Here is a 15,211-nt window from a genome sequence, read left to right as displayed (position 1 = left end):
TTTATGCGTTATATTCATGTTTTCTGTTGTCATCTATTGTGGAATTGTTGTTTTGTGTCTTTAGCCACAAGGGAAAGCTAGCTACAGGCTCTGTGACGAAAAGTAAACTTGATTTTTGCTGAGTATGAGCAAAATGCAAAGTATGTTGTAGGAAGTGATGATGGTTAATGAAATAATTGGCAAGTTGGTGGTGGGTGGATAATGGCATTCTGAGTAAACATGACTGCTTCTTTACTGGAAATCGACACGCACTCTTTTATAAATATATAAACGTGGCTCTAGAGATGTAACTAGGTCAAAATATTTTTTCTCCTTCCTCTCTATTCAATAACATGTGGGAGTACCCTCTGCCTGTACTTACGTTTCCTTGGAGAGCGTTGTTAATGATAACCAGAGCTGTATTTTTTATATGTTGATTTTTTTTGTGTGGGATTGTTTTCTGCTGCTTTACTCAAAGCAGAAAAAGACAGGAAATCGCATGCATTTCACAAGTCTCCCTGCTACAGGATCAGTTATTTGCATGACTCCAATGTTCCTGGAGAGCAAACACACACTCAGACACACATGCAGACGCAGATAAGGTTATACTGTGGTTACAGCAACATCTCAGAAATGGACACAACTTATAATTTATAATCCATGAACAAGTGTGGAAACAGGCTGCTGGAATTTTCTGCTTACATTAATTTCCTGCAGGTTCTGATGCCACCCCCCCCCCCCAATAATGTTGGACAGTACTTCTAAAGGCCACTAAGTCATTTATGTTTTATGTTTACAGACGATAACAAATTTGTAAATATGAAACGCTGTCAATCCTCTGTCTACCTGATATTTAATCTTGTCACAGTTATGTCAAAAGAAACATGTTGTATTCTGGGTAATACCAATGAGAAGCCATTTCACTTTTTTCACAGTTTTTTGGGGGAGCAGTCCTAGTGGGAGTATGGGAATTATAGGACTGGCCAGAACCTTTATCAAATGGTTTTTAGGATACCTTAATGTCATTGCGATGGAATGTTGTTTACCTATACAGCAAGTTCATCTTTGGTTTCTTCTGTCACATTTTAAGGTTATTTAAAATGTTCATTTTAGAGGAGAGTGAAAAGAAACCAACACATTAGTTACCCTATTTTGTTTCCAGAATAGTGCTTGTGGAAAATGCGAGAGAGAAAATTACCGCCGCAGATGAAAATCGTTCTGATGGAATGATGTCAGAGGCTGCTGTGGTCTTCGCATGGCACTGTTACTGCTTTCATGCTAAAATAATCATGTCAGACTGCTGTCCTTATATGTTCATTAAGCAACTGGATAATAACTCCATACGAAATAAGACCACGGACTGTCACTGTTTACCAAGTGTTAATATCGTCCAACATGCGTCTCTTTCCTTTTTGGGCCAGTGAATATGTTTTTTTTGTGTCCCCTTGAGATCTTCTGAGGCTTCATATTCTCACCAATGGGTCTTACTTTGATGCTTTTTGTACATAACCTGTCTTTGCCTCCTTTGCAGGATTATTTGTTTGGAGGGTCAGCACAGCGTGAGGCAGGAAGAGGTTTGGAGCTCTGCGTGAAGTACAGTATCAGGCAGGATGCAGACACAGCATGGCTACTGTGCTTTGAGTGTGCCTTTGAATTTGACTTCAGTGAGAAGTGGCAAAAACAACATATTTTCACTGTGAAAGAGGAAGGAGGAGGGACACATTAACACTGTATCTGAACACTGGGGTTGTGCTCAGAGAAAAGTTGCCATAGAGAAGGCTTTGGAACATGTCCTAAGTGTAACAGGTTACAAGGGTCAGAGGTTAGAATCGAATCTGTATTTCCTGAAGTTCATTTTTTCTGTTAACAAATGTGCTGCTTAATCAACGAATGTCAAAGAATGGTGTGAACATTTTTTTGTTTGCATGTAAATGAAAGTATTTCACTTGGATACGGGTGTGGGTGTCATATTTCTTCTCTTTGTTTGGACTGTCTTCCTTTTTAGCCCTGGTTAAAGGGAAGCTAAACACGGGCACATGAGCGGTGATGTTATTGATTAAACAGTTACATTGGTGAGAATATTGCTTGCAGATGGCAGGAGGTTCCACTCTTAAGCAAACAAAGTTTCCCCTTGTTCTGGTTTGAAGTTCAGGCGAAAGTGGAAAGAGTCTAGTGCTAGAGCAGAAAAAGTCTGGAAAGCACAGCTGTATCCAAGCAAGACTTTCAGAGAAATGCCAGACATAAGCACAAGATCTAATGTGTAGCAGTTGTGGTGTGTGGGTAAATGGACAGAAAGAGTTGCGTGCATCTCAGGAATATTAATAAAGTCTGTTTCTGAATCATGGTGTTTGGACAGTATAACAAAGGCCACTGGGTCAGAGCATGGAAACCTTTCTCATGCTCATGTCTTTGGGAACGTGCATGAATAGATCTCTAAGGGTGAGAATTAGACTCCACTGAGCTGCTGAGTGTTGGTCTGTTTATGAAAATCGGGAAGATGAAAAGATGAAGCTCGTTTGTACTTTGCTGACATGACGCGATGGTTCCCTGTATTTAGGTGAGTGACAGTTTAACCTAGGGATGATTTCTGTGTCTTTGTTCTTTGCCTATGCTGTCTGTGCACATATCTGGTGCAGTGGCTAATAGATATTACTAAAGGATCTGAATGTGTTCCATGAGCAGATGTGAGCTTTATGCATAATTGATTAATTTCATTAAAATATGTGTGTTCTTTTTTGGACTGTTTCTCTCATTGTGTGGTAGGACTAATGCTTCAGAGCATTTTGACAGTCTACTGGGTTTAATAACGGTTATAAAAATGCATGTGTTGTTTGAAATCCTTTGCTTTAAATCACACTGTGACTGCTTCATCTCAGCCAGCCATTTGTGTTTGGTTTTCTTGATTATTTGGTTAAGAGAACCAAGGGAAATGCATTTGTATTATGTGTTGGGAAAATGCCAGTTTTTATACAGAGTGGTGATTCTTGTTCTCATCCCACTCCTTCAGTGTAAATGATCAAATTAACAAAGCTCTGTTTTTGGATATAGGCCTCAGAACGTAATAGCTACAAACACAATACAAACATACAGTGTTGGAACTTTGCTGTTGTTTTTTGCCAGGGACCTTCAGTTCTTCCCAATATTTCTCCAAATTGAAGACTAAAAAGCCATCATCACTATATGTCCGTGGTGCGCACCCCCCCCCCCCCAGCACCCCTCCCTAACTAACTCTCATTTTAACCAAACAACTTATTTTTACTGAAATTTTCCAGTTTGGTGTGATTTCTACCCAATCAGGGTTGGAATCCTCCACTGGCCTCAGACCAGCCCATGGACAGCCCCAGAGTAATGGCTTGGTACTGGCTTAGAACCACAATGCAGTGGTTGCTGCTCTCATAAATTACGGAAGTAGTCGCAGACTTGAGACTTGATTTGCTGTGCTCTGGCCTCGCTTTGGGAATCCCTGCAAGGCTTGTGTTAGCACGCCGTGTTTTCTCTTGTAATAGCATGTCAGAAGATCAAGCCTCTGTTCCATTCAGGGTGAATTCTGCCGGTGCCATGTATCATATAAGGCGTCTGTTGAAATTATTTACGACCAATGGAACCCTTAGGAAATGCCAGACCATGTGAAAGCCTATACATCGCTCGTTCCAGGCCTCAGTATTCATTATGTTTCAGAAAGCGTTTGTCAAGGAAGGCACCATTATGTTTCATTAAATATTCATCAAGCAAGACCTGTTTTACTGCTTGGAAAAGGAGAGCAAGAGAGAGAGGAGCATATGTCCCACTAAGTTAATCTACAGATTTTCTAAATAGGATTACAGGTTTCATAAAATGTAGATAAAATAGCCACCGCCCCTCTAAAGCTAGTTAACGAGGCCCTGTACTGGATTGGCTTTTCCCTTATGTCTAACTATTGACGTACACACTCATTTAAAAGTTCCTTTCATATCTCGTAATGGTCTTTATTGTAGCAGAGGGGAAATGTCGAACTGGACCGTGTAGACTTTCAGCACAAATGAGGTTAATAAATACAAGCCACAGGACAGGCAGGATTGCATTGAAAGTCACAGTCTAGTCATGAAGAAGACCTGCTCTGACTTGATGGCCCACAGAAGGTTTAAATGATTAATCTCCCTTTGGCAGTCATGCAGGTTGTTTGCAGTTTTTTTTTTTCATTTTAATTTGTTTTAATTTTCCCATAGCTGCGAATGAAAATTTGAAAGCTAATTACTTTGGTTTTACACAATGACAGACATCTCAGCGCTTTAATTTTAATCAAAAAATGTATGTCTGCAAAAGGTTTATATTACCCTCAATCAGAAAGGATAGCACTTTGTTACCAAATGTTAAGTCGGATCAGCCTGTGGTAACAGTATTGTGTGGAGATAAGTGACAAAAAAAGAGTAAATGTTTTTCCTGAAATCCCATGAGACAGACAAACAAAACAAGTGCTCTAACAGAAGCAGAAGTACAAAAAACAGACAAACGAGTGAGATGTTATGATGACAGGAGAGAGTTGTATTCAGCCCACTGGATAAGTAGGCAAAGCCGTGTTAAACCTGGATATGAAGACCCTCAGTTGTTAGCTGCAGCCAAGTAAATGTAAAAGGTTTGCTCACAGTCACAATGAATGAGATGTCTGTACCAGCTTTCAAACTTTCTGCCAGTGGTTATCCTCACAGCAGAAGTTGCAGTGACGTAACCCTGTATAAGAACATTAAAAAAACAAAAACAGAATCTGCTTGTGTTTTTCACCCATCGCATGCATTGTGGTTGGGTTTAATCTGGGGCCAAGTGATTTACAGTTCATTTCAGAGCACATTTACATACGTGATTCACAATCTAAACCTGCCCTTCTGCAGCAAAGAAAAAAAAACCAACTTTGCCAATGCTGTCAACAAATAAAACAAAATGGGGACAAGGCAGTGAACGGTGCCAAGATATCAAGGGCTCTGAATGCAGAAGCACTGAAGGCACTTCTCCACTGCAGTTGTTTCTGTGCAAAAGACAGGGCCAATCAATCTCCTAAAGACAAAGGAAGGGACAGAAAATGAATAGAGAATATTGCACTTTGTCTATTGCCAGTCATGCCCTTGAAAAGATCTCTTTTTTCTGGCTTTGTGCTTTGTGCTTGACATTGTGTGATGTTGCAGTTGTGTGTTTTCCTGCCACAAATGCAACATCACACAACGGGGGCACCACTCTCCTTTTCAGTGTGGAGTGCAATGCCAGTGTTAATTGAGGTGCTAAAATGGATTAGTCTTCCGAGGATGACTACTCTCAGCTATAGCTGTAGTGTTCTGAAGGGTGGTGGTGTAGTAGAATGGTTAGAGACCTAGGCTAGGGACCTAGGGTTGTTACACAAAGGCTGTGGGTTAATTTCCTAGCTGAGGCACTGGCACTGTACCCTTGAGGAAGGAATCTAAATTGCTTCAGTAAATAATCTAGCTGATTGTATATGAACATGTAACATGTAGACGTCTGAATAATAGTAAATGCGGAAATATAATGCGGAGTAAAAGAGGTAAATAACTCCATCTTTGTCTAAACAGGTTAAAACATTGTTTGGGCAATATTAGCTGTTGACTTTTGTGGGATTATAACTGCAAATAACATTACGCTGAGCTACATACATTTTTTATGTTTGCATAATTTACAGTCTTTTTTTGTTTGCATAATTTACAGTCTTCTCATTTTCAGACAGTTCTTTCTTAGTAGTTTCAAAGAAGGCTACATGCCAACCTGAAAATAATTAAAGAAGTTATTTTGCTGACCTTCGAAACAGCAGTGGAATTAAAATGCACATTTTCCAGATAGATGTTGTTTTCCGTACAGTAGGCACTTTCCTGATTCCTTGCATCATTCTGCTGGAGGAGAGAAAGATAATAACTTTAGCTGAACTCAGACTTTTGCCTTCAAACTTCAAACTAAAAAAAGAAAGGTAGCATAATTTTAGTATAGCAGCTGCCTCCTGTGTAGGTCTAATAATGGAATCAAGTGGGTCAGGATTATGCCACTTCAACCAGATAATATTAATAACAACACTGCCTCATATCTCCCTCTGCCTCCCTCTCCCTAGTTTCTCTGAGTGCTTATACACGCAATTTCATTTGGACATGTCTTAAATTATGTTGGGCCAGTCTGGAGTGTACCTTGTGTAAATTCCCTACTAACATCCTCATAATTATTTTTGTTATTCAGTGGATTTATCCATTGGATCGGTCATTCCTTGGTTTACCTTATTGAAGGGTCTTAGCAAAATGGAAAATTCGAAATAGGCTAAAGCATTCATTGGGTGGAAAACTAAAAATAGTAGTGTCTTTTGTACTGTAACAACATAGCTATAAATAAATAATCTGCAAACGTCTGTTTTAAAATCAGTTCTGGGTGTTTACTCCTTTCCAGTTAAAATGTTTGTCACAGATGTACCATAAGGATGCGATCAGTACTCTCCTCCGTGGCTGACGTTGTGTTCCTGGCTTAGTCATTCAGGAGAGACATTGTGGTTAATGAGCTGGGCTTGTATTCGGAAGCTCGGAGAATGTAAAGCGTAATGAAACGATGCCAGTGAAGATGGAATGTTCAGCAGGCCGGATTGGGCCTTTGCTGGATCACCGAAGCACACGCGTGTGTATTCCTCCACCCTCTAACACAACGGGACGCACTGTATCGGGGGTGTCGTGTTTAAACATGTTTAAAAAAAAGAAAAAATAAAGAAAAAAGAAATTTGCCGACAGTAGCAGCAAAAAAAAAAAAAAAACGAGAAAGGTACACTTCCACTTTCGTGTCTCTCGGTTCAGTGAACGCTTGCGACATGCAGCGCCCTTTGACTCACGCTCGGGTTTTTATCGTGTTTGACGGCTGTGTTCCTCGTGGGAAGGACGGTGTCCAAAGACATGAAGGGCGGGCGGGCGGGCGGGCGGGCGGGCGGGCGGGCGGGCGGGCGGGCGGCGGAAGGGCTGTGGCTTTGACTCAGCCGAGTCACGCCGAGAGCCTTCGGTCACTCGAAGCCCTTTTTTGCATTTTGCCCAGTTAAACGGCTCTTAAATAAACACTGAGCGGTCGCCTTCCTGCAGCGCGCCTCCCAGGTCGATAAAACGAGCTGAGGCGATGGCTGCAGTGATTTAGTCTGTAAGGAGAAACCTGCATTTATTTGAGTACAGAAGTGCAACTGAGGCCACCCTTTAATCAACCTATAATACCCTTCCTCCTTTCGTTTTTGGAGTGAAAGTCCGAGTTCGTGATCCTTTCTTCCTGACTCAGCAGTATGTATATGAGCAGTGGTTGCTCGGATGAATTCAAAAAGTGTGTAAGGCCTGAAAAATGTTCCCATTTAAATGTGTAGCTCAAATTTGAGGGCAAAGTGCCTGGTGGCTGGTGGTTAGATTCAATTGATGACTAGCATACAAAATGTGGCTTTTTTTTTCATTGCGGTGTATTTAAAAAATTTTTTTTTTTGCGTTCTCTCTTGGAAGCGACAGCTGTTTGCGGTGGCTATGATTACAGGGACGCGAGCTTTCTGTTTATCTGGGAACGCCAGACACACTTAACATCCCCGGGCTGACGGAGCCCTCTGTCAGCTGAACATATTTACACTGCGGTTACATAAGCAACGCAGCGCCAGCGCTGAGGTCATTCCCCCCCCTCGTGGAAATGTATTCAAATAACTGAACATTGCGGTCATCTAGTGGTTTCATGCAAAACAAGAGAAGTAGCTGGAGATACAAAAGAAGTAGCCGGAGATGGGATGTTCAGAATATCCTCAACCGTATAGATTTAAGAGCCAGAGGTTATGCGGGCCTGTGGTCTATGTAGGAGGTGATAGGGTGTGGTCTGTTTCTCATTTTATCAGATTTGGTTGTCATGGCAAAACGAATGAAACCACAGAGGTGAGGCATGTTCTTGGGAATGGGAAGGGCACGGCCCTTCAGAGTAAATTCAGGTTGCTTCTGAAGGCAGCGGCTCCATATTAGACGCGGTGCATTGGGACACACAGGCCTCTCCCATACTCCCGGTTAGACCATACAGCCATACTGTGAACGGGGCTGTGGGGGAGATGTTCATTGACATTATAATCTTCCCAAGGGCTTAGTAACATAGGGAGCAGGCTCATCAATGCACTGTAGCGTGTCCCAGCTCAGGCCTGTATTGTAAATGTAACGACCAGGATGAATGTGCTTCTTGTGCTTTTTTATGTCCCCCCTGACTGAAAGTGACACACGACCGCTGACACCAATTGAACGTCAGAAAGTGAGGGAGCTGAGCTGAGGTGACTGCAGAAATGAATAAGTAAGCAAAGTCCTCTTCCAATGACGCGATGCTAAATTCTCAGAGCACTTCTGCTTTCAGTATGTCACGCCATATATCGCAGACTTTTTTTTTAATAGTGTTCCCGAGAACGTGAAATTTACGAGCCGATGGAACGTTAGAGCTGAGGGCAGAATGTATAAATCCTGTCGCCTCTTGTCAGTGTTGTCTCATAACCTCTTTTGATCCACTGCTGTAAAAGTCACTTTGTCTGAACCGATGCCCTGCACTGCAAAGCAGAGGAAAATTAAAAACTCATTTAGTTTTTATTCTCACGTTCCGTCGTCAAGAGCAGAGCTGCCCAACCCTGTTCCTGCTGGGGATCTGTAGGTTTTAATTTCAACCTTAATTTGGCACACCTGATTCTACTAATTAGCAGCTGAATGAGAGCTGTAGCTGTTGGATGAGGTGTGCTTTGTTAGGGTTGGAGTGAAAACCTACAGGACGGTAGATCTCCAGGAACAGGGCTGGGCACTCCTGGTCAAGAGAGTTGCTTTGACAGGGGCCTGACAATTACACTGATTATCCCACCATCCTTAATTAAACATTCATATTCTCATTTATACTTTGTGTCCTATTCTGAAGACCCTATAGGGCTAAATATTAATGCTGCTACTAACAATTTCATATTGCTTAGAAAATTTTATGGCAATGGACAAAAAGAGAATCCTAATTTAATTCCCTGTATCTGCCTTCACACATCTCTTTTTCATCATTTAAGATGTAACCAAACTACCATACAAACATAAACCTGCGTATTTATATTTCTATCACTATAGCTGAGGTTAGAGGGTGATGTTAATGACTAGCCTAAAACAATGGGACTCTGTCTGGCAAATTTATACATAAATAAACGTGGCTGCGTCCGTCGCTGAGGGTGCAGAAACTGAGCTTACTCCTAGCTGTCCGGCTTCCTGTAACCGCCCCCTTTTAGATGTAGATAGTTTTACAGGATGTGCTCACTCAATACTCAAATTGTCATTAGCAACCGTGCCAGACGCCCCGTTCTTCCTGCTGGGCTGTACTTTCTCTCCTCTCTGGAGCAGAATGTTCTGTCTCTCGCGATATCGAGCAAACATCACACCTGTCATATTTATCTAAAGGAAAACTAATGATACGGTTGGTATTTATTGCTAATTTTTAAAAAAAAGAACATTTCATTAGTTTGACCTTGGCAGCATGTAGCTGACTGTAATGCTTGTTCATGTTTCCCAAAAGTTCAAGTAGTCAATGAAATCAACTATGTCCAAATTTTATGACATGCTTATTTACATGACTTACTTTAAAAGCTAAAAGCTCTCCACTGACAGAGCACTTTATTGTATGATATATTGGAATTTGAATTAAGCAAATCTGATCCATACCTTTGTGATGGTAGTAAATAATTAAGTAGTATAGTATAATAAATACATAATTTGTGCATAGACTTATTTGCGGTCTTCTACAGTAGAAATATTGAATGTGAATGCATTTAAAAATAATTTTATTCTAAACAAATTCTATTCTTACATAAAAAAGTTCAGAGACCCCTTAACTGGTAAATAGTAGGTTTATTTAATGTAATGATGAGGGATCGGTTTTACTATGAACAAGTTGCAAAACTGCAGACACTTTTTCTGTGAACATTTACGTGAGTTCAGAGGAAGGTAACGCAATGTTTGCTCCTGCCAAACCAAGCAACTGTGACCTTTAAATCGCCTCCAGATTTAGTCAGGTTGGGTTTTCACACAGTTGTCAGACGAGCCAGAGATCGCTTTGATTGCGGTCCAGAGCTTGCAAACCCCGGGGAAGATCCTTGTGCATGCCAGTCACAAATTGCTTTTTGAAGGACTTGCCAGTTCCTTTACTTAAGACAAGTGTCCTAATTGGCTCGCTACTTAATCTGGTTTTAATGCTTAATTTTCTTGATTCGTCACCAGTGACAGAAATTGGTGGGTTTTGCTATTTCAGAGAAGTTGGCTTTTCTCGTTGTACGTGTTGTTTTGGTGGTGTAATACATTGAACGTGCGCACGATGTACGGTTCAGCTCTCATGGCTGCTATAAGGTAGGAAAAATAAATATCTGTAGCCTAATAATTTATTACGCCTTGTTTATTTAGATGGATGTAAACCTGAATTCCTTCTTTGTTCAGGGACAAGGTGAAATAGCAGCATTTACCAGAAATAAAATGTGAAGTTAGGCTTCTGCTGTGAAATACTTGAAGCCTAGTTTAATAGTAAAATCGCATGTGTACTGATTGCATTGTTTTTGATACTGCCATTGCAAGTTATCTTAAAATGTAAATTCAAATGTAATACTACTACCATAAAATATTCATCCATATATAAATGTACAATACAGTGATTTCACTCAAATGTAAGCACTATTTACATGTTAAATACAATATATAAATGAATAATAAGTACTAGTAATATAAGTAAATTATGTATAGGTGTACAGGCATATCTAGTTTGTGAACTGCCAGAATGAATTGTATCAGCTGCTATGTCAGTGCAGTGTTCAGTGAATGTAAATATGAACTTCTTTTGACCTGCTGCATGGTGTGGTCGGTCTAGAACTGAGACTGGGCAACCTGTGTAACAGTAACTCATTGGCGACTGAGACTTGTGATTGAGGTCCATGGATGGCGCAGTCTATGTAGTAGGCACTTTGCAACACCCTGTGATTGATTCCTAATCCGGCTTCATTTGATATGGAGCTGGAGATCACGGCTGGAGCTGGGAATCAGTCTGTGGTTTTCAGTGTGTGGCCACTAGGGCTGCCGTTCCCATCTGAGAGGATTATCCTGGCAGAAGTGGCCGTGTCGTACGGAGAAAGGCCCAATGCCACATACGGGCCAGAGGGCATGTGTCTTTGCCCTGGAGTGGGTTCATTTGCATGCACTGCTGTGGTGTCTTATCTCTAAAGCTGGAGCATGTCCCGCTCTGAATTTTCTACAGCTGCATGACAGTGTTTGTGTGGTACTGCATGAGCAATTATCTTGCATGCATTGGATTGCCCATCGCACAGTGGGTCATATCTGAATCTGCGGGAGCCGCCAGTCTGAGTTTTCAGTGGTCATACGATAGAGACTGTGGCATTTAATCATAAATAAAAATTCAGAAAATTTGCAAATATTATCCCTAAAGACCAATACTATGACGAAATATGGATTCAGGCCCAACACATTGGCACACCATATTCCAAAGTCTTGCTGTGGTTTTTTGAGGTTTTTTCCACAGTAGTCACATGACAATGACCTCCAATCGGAACAGACCAGCGATGAACTGCAGTTGAAATATGGAGCTCGGGCTGTCCATGCTGCTGCTCGATAGCGGTTAACCGCGGCGGTCAGCGAGACCCTAGGCTTCGTTAGGCGGCGGAAGCGCGGCGCCGAGCGATGAACCCGCCCGCGCGGCAAGTGGGTCACCGCCGTGATGCGATGAGAAGAGACGCGGCGAGGCGTTCTCCCCGTGCAGCCCTGCCTCACACCGCCCGCATTACCCACCCCCGTGCAGACACAGACAAAACAAGAGCGCCGCCGAGTTCTGTTAGCCAGAGACCCGAAAATACAGCGTGTCTGTATGTGCCTGTCTGAAATGGTACAAAAATACAATGCTTTTAGCCAAAGGGGTTCTGAGTACCTCATAGTGAACCTGTTTAAGAGAGCACTGCGCTTGTTTCTGTGTAGTGAGAGAGATTTTGTGAATTAGTGATAGCGGATTGCTTGGTGGACTTGGGTCTATGTGGCTTACTTTAGCTTGTGAGGGCTATGAGTGTGGAACCATGTACCACAAACAACAGCACGGTTGGGTGCTGATAAACAGGACCCTGCGGTTGCCTTTGTCACTTAAAGTCATGTCAGACTGTGGCTGTCAGTGTGTGGGAGGAGGTGGGGTGGGGGTCCTCTCTTAATCCTCTATGTTCAAAGGAAAAGCACTCAAACAGTTTGCAGCTAATCTTCTGCCTGCTAAAGGGTACTGCTTTCCCTTATGCTGCACACCTCCGTTAACCGGGGAAAAAACCCAAAATTTTTACACTTAGAGTTGTGTAGCATAAAAAAATCATACAGAACCTATGGAAGGAATGCAGTAAATGTGTGGTTGAATCTCGATGGCTTTGCCTAGCAATAATCGTGTGATTTATCACCATACAGTTTACAAAAATGTTGAATTGGCCTGACCTTTGCGGTATGGAACTGAATGTACTGGCTGTTCATGTCAAACAAATGTTTGCACAAGTGGGCAATTAAGTCGTAACTGCTTCGCAATATAGTACCAATGGAATCTGATGAGTTAAAGGCCAATCTGGATGAGGGAATGTTTGCCTGTCCCCCCAGCATCCACCGCGTCTCCTCAGGAGCGGTGAGCTGGCCGGCGTTCTTAATACTTTTATTTGTGGCTGTGCCGCGAGGACCGCTTCCTAATTGGATTGGGAGCTGGCTGCTGGTCATGTGACCAGATGTACTCTAGTTAGATTAGCGGGTCACAAGAACGCCAAATGCGATTAACTGCGAGCGAGCAGCTTGCTTCAGCCTCCACCAAAATATTCACTACCGTGAAAAGTCAGGGAACTTATGAGTCAGAGGTTAGTGTACTCCTGACACTCTCTATTATTATCAATCAGTGATAAAGAAATGGCTGTGCCAGTCTATGCTAATTAACATTAATGCAATATGTACTAATACTATTATGTTACTAAATAATAGTGACCCCTGGTGGTAGTAATGGACTTATTTAAATGATCTAATTCATTGAAATGGTGATGAATAAACATGCAATGAGAAAATGTTAGATCTTACACAGCACATCAGACATGTGTGTTTTCTCTTTATCTGAAGAGGGAAAGGGGTCTAAAGGCAAGGCTGTGCTTCGGACCCTTTCCGAAAAGCATTCATCGTCATCATCATCATCATCATTGCACGGTGAGATATAAATCTTGACGTTCCTGCTCTTGAGGCCTGGGGATATCTTCTGTTCCTTGCTCTGGTGTCCGTTCTGCTGATTTCTTGACTGGAGGTAGCAGGTGTTGGGCATGGAGGAACTGCCACTGAAAGAAGGGGGGGAAGGGGGTGTGTAATCTGACCAAGTTCTCCTATGAGGCTTAACCACGAAAGGTGTGTGCAGGACCCACTGGAACACGTTACCTCTCCGCACGCGTGTGACTGGCCTGCGGAGGGACCCTCTCTTTACCTCAGTGGACACCCCTCCCACACCCCTCTTACCCCTCTTGCCCTCTTTCCCTCTGCTCTGGGGTGCTTTTCACAGGAGTCTCAGCTGGAAAGACATTTCCTATAAGAAGCAGGGTCTCGCTGTTCAGGAGAAGAGGCCTGCTTAGAAGCGTGGCCTCTCCTTTTTTGTGCGGTCTGCTTCGCAGACACAGAAACGTCTTTGCTAAGCGTGAACCCTGTTTCGGGTCCGAACCTCGCGTTGAACCCCTTTGCCGGAAAAGCGTGGGTTGAACGAGCATCCTGAAACGGCTGTGCTTGAAGCCGCTAACCCGCTCGCCGGCGTTCCTCACTTCCTTAGAAAAGCACATTAGGTACGGGCCCTCGCAGCCCCGCCGCGTGTGTGAAGCCCGTCTGCCCCTCCCGGGGCTCTCGGGCAGCCCTCATTCCTATTCGGCAGGCTTGTCAGATGAAAGGCTCGCACGGAGGAGAGGAGCTGTTTGAGCGGGCCACTCTCACTCCGAGATAACATGGAGGTCACAGAGAGGTATGCTGGGAATGTGACAACACCTCAGCCAGGCAACAGACGGGGGGGGGGACTCAGGGTCTGAAGTGTCACAAAAACGCTCAGCTCCGCTTATGGCTTTAGGAACCGTATTTATACCGTCCACATTTTCTCCTTTGTTGAACTCAGGAAACAGAGCTTGCTCGAAAGTGTAAGTCAGCAGTGTAGCCCGCACAGTGTAGGGCATTAACTCTCTACCTGCTCCCAAAGAGGCGTAGCTTTGAAAGGGAAAATGCCACCAGAAAGGCAGGAGAATGCAGTCATAGTGCAATTAGAGGTGCGAGCTGCAAGCTGTCATTATTGCAGTAATTCCAGGGTTGAGAAATGAAATTTAGGGAGTGTTGATCCAAGTAACAGAGGAATTTTACCGCTTGGACAGATGTCTTTAATTTAACTCTTCGTGGGAGGCATGCTGGGTAAAGGTGTTGGATATCATTGGTTAACAGAACGGAGAGCGACTTTCTGATTACTGGACCTTGAATGGCACAAATTGCCGTGGGCGTGTTAAGAGTGGAAATGTTGACTGAAGGACAGGAGCGTAAGCAGCGGAGCACTGCGCGTAAATGTCAGTCTGAACTGCTGCAGAGATTCGGAGCAGAAATGCTGCCGTAATCCAATGACACCGCGTGATGCTGCCTTCGGGGGCTCAATGGCCAAATGCTGTTGTTGAACAGTGAAAAAAGTTAATATGTGCTTAATGCTGAAAACTGGCTTTGGAACCGTGTTTGCTGTAAGAGCTGTCCTGGTCAGACTGACCTTATTTCATGTGATTTTTTGTTTTTGTTTCCACAGATCCGTCTTCAAATTACATCCGGCAACTGGAAAGCAAGGTCCGGATTTTGGAGGACGATAACAAGCTCCTGACGCAGGTAACAGAACGGACGGCACGCACACGATAACTGACAGCAGTGTTTCAGCCGATTGCAATTGCAGACAGTGAAGCGCCACCCTGTAGGGGTGCCAGCCACAGGCGGCACTGGCACGTCATGAGGGTTCGACTCCAGATGGTGGAATATGCCACTACACCACGGAGGAGTGCTTTAGCCACACATATTAACTGACAGTGATGGGGGAGTGCTTTAGCCACACATATTAACTGACAGTGATGGGGGAGTGCTTTAGCCACACATATTACTTGACAGTGATGGGGGAGTGCTTTAGCCACACATATTAACTGACAGTGATGGGGGAGTGCTTTAGCCACACATAT

At 43.1% G+C, this 15,211-nt stretch overlaps 1 protein-coding gene across 12 annotated transcripts in view; it reads left to right on the top strand.

Moving 5' to 3' along the window:
* LOC118221859 (coiled-coil domain-containing protein 85C-A-like) overlaps positions 1-15,211 on the top strand; it is a 47,025-nt gene that overhangs the window by 16,424 nt on the left and 15,390 nt on the right. For 6 of the 12 annotated variants that reach the window (XM_035407311.1, XM_035407276.1, XM_035407292.1 and 3 more), the window contains exons 2-3: positions 13,110-13,193; positions 14,794-14,870. In XM_035407311.1, coding sequence (XP_035263202.1) covers positions 13,110-13,193; positions 14,794-14,870 — 161 coding nt within the window. The remainder of the gene's footprint in view (positions 1-13,109; positions 13,194-14,793; positions 14,871-15,211) is intronic. The other 6 variants (XM_035407340.1, XM_035407324.1, XM_035407334.1 and 3 more) reach the window with 1 other exon arrangement.

The sequence above is a fragment of the Anguilla anguilla genome, chromosome 1, assembly GCF_013347855.1.
Source record: "Anguilla anguilla isolate fAngAng1 chromosome 1, fAngAng1.pri, whole genome shotgun sequence".
NCBI lineage: Eukaryota > Metazoa > Chordata > Actinopteri > Anguilliformes > Anguillidae > Anguilla > Anguilla anguilla.
The sequence above is the reverse complement of the archived record's forward strand: the minus strand, read 5'-3'. Positions and strand labels throughout refer to the sequence as shown.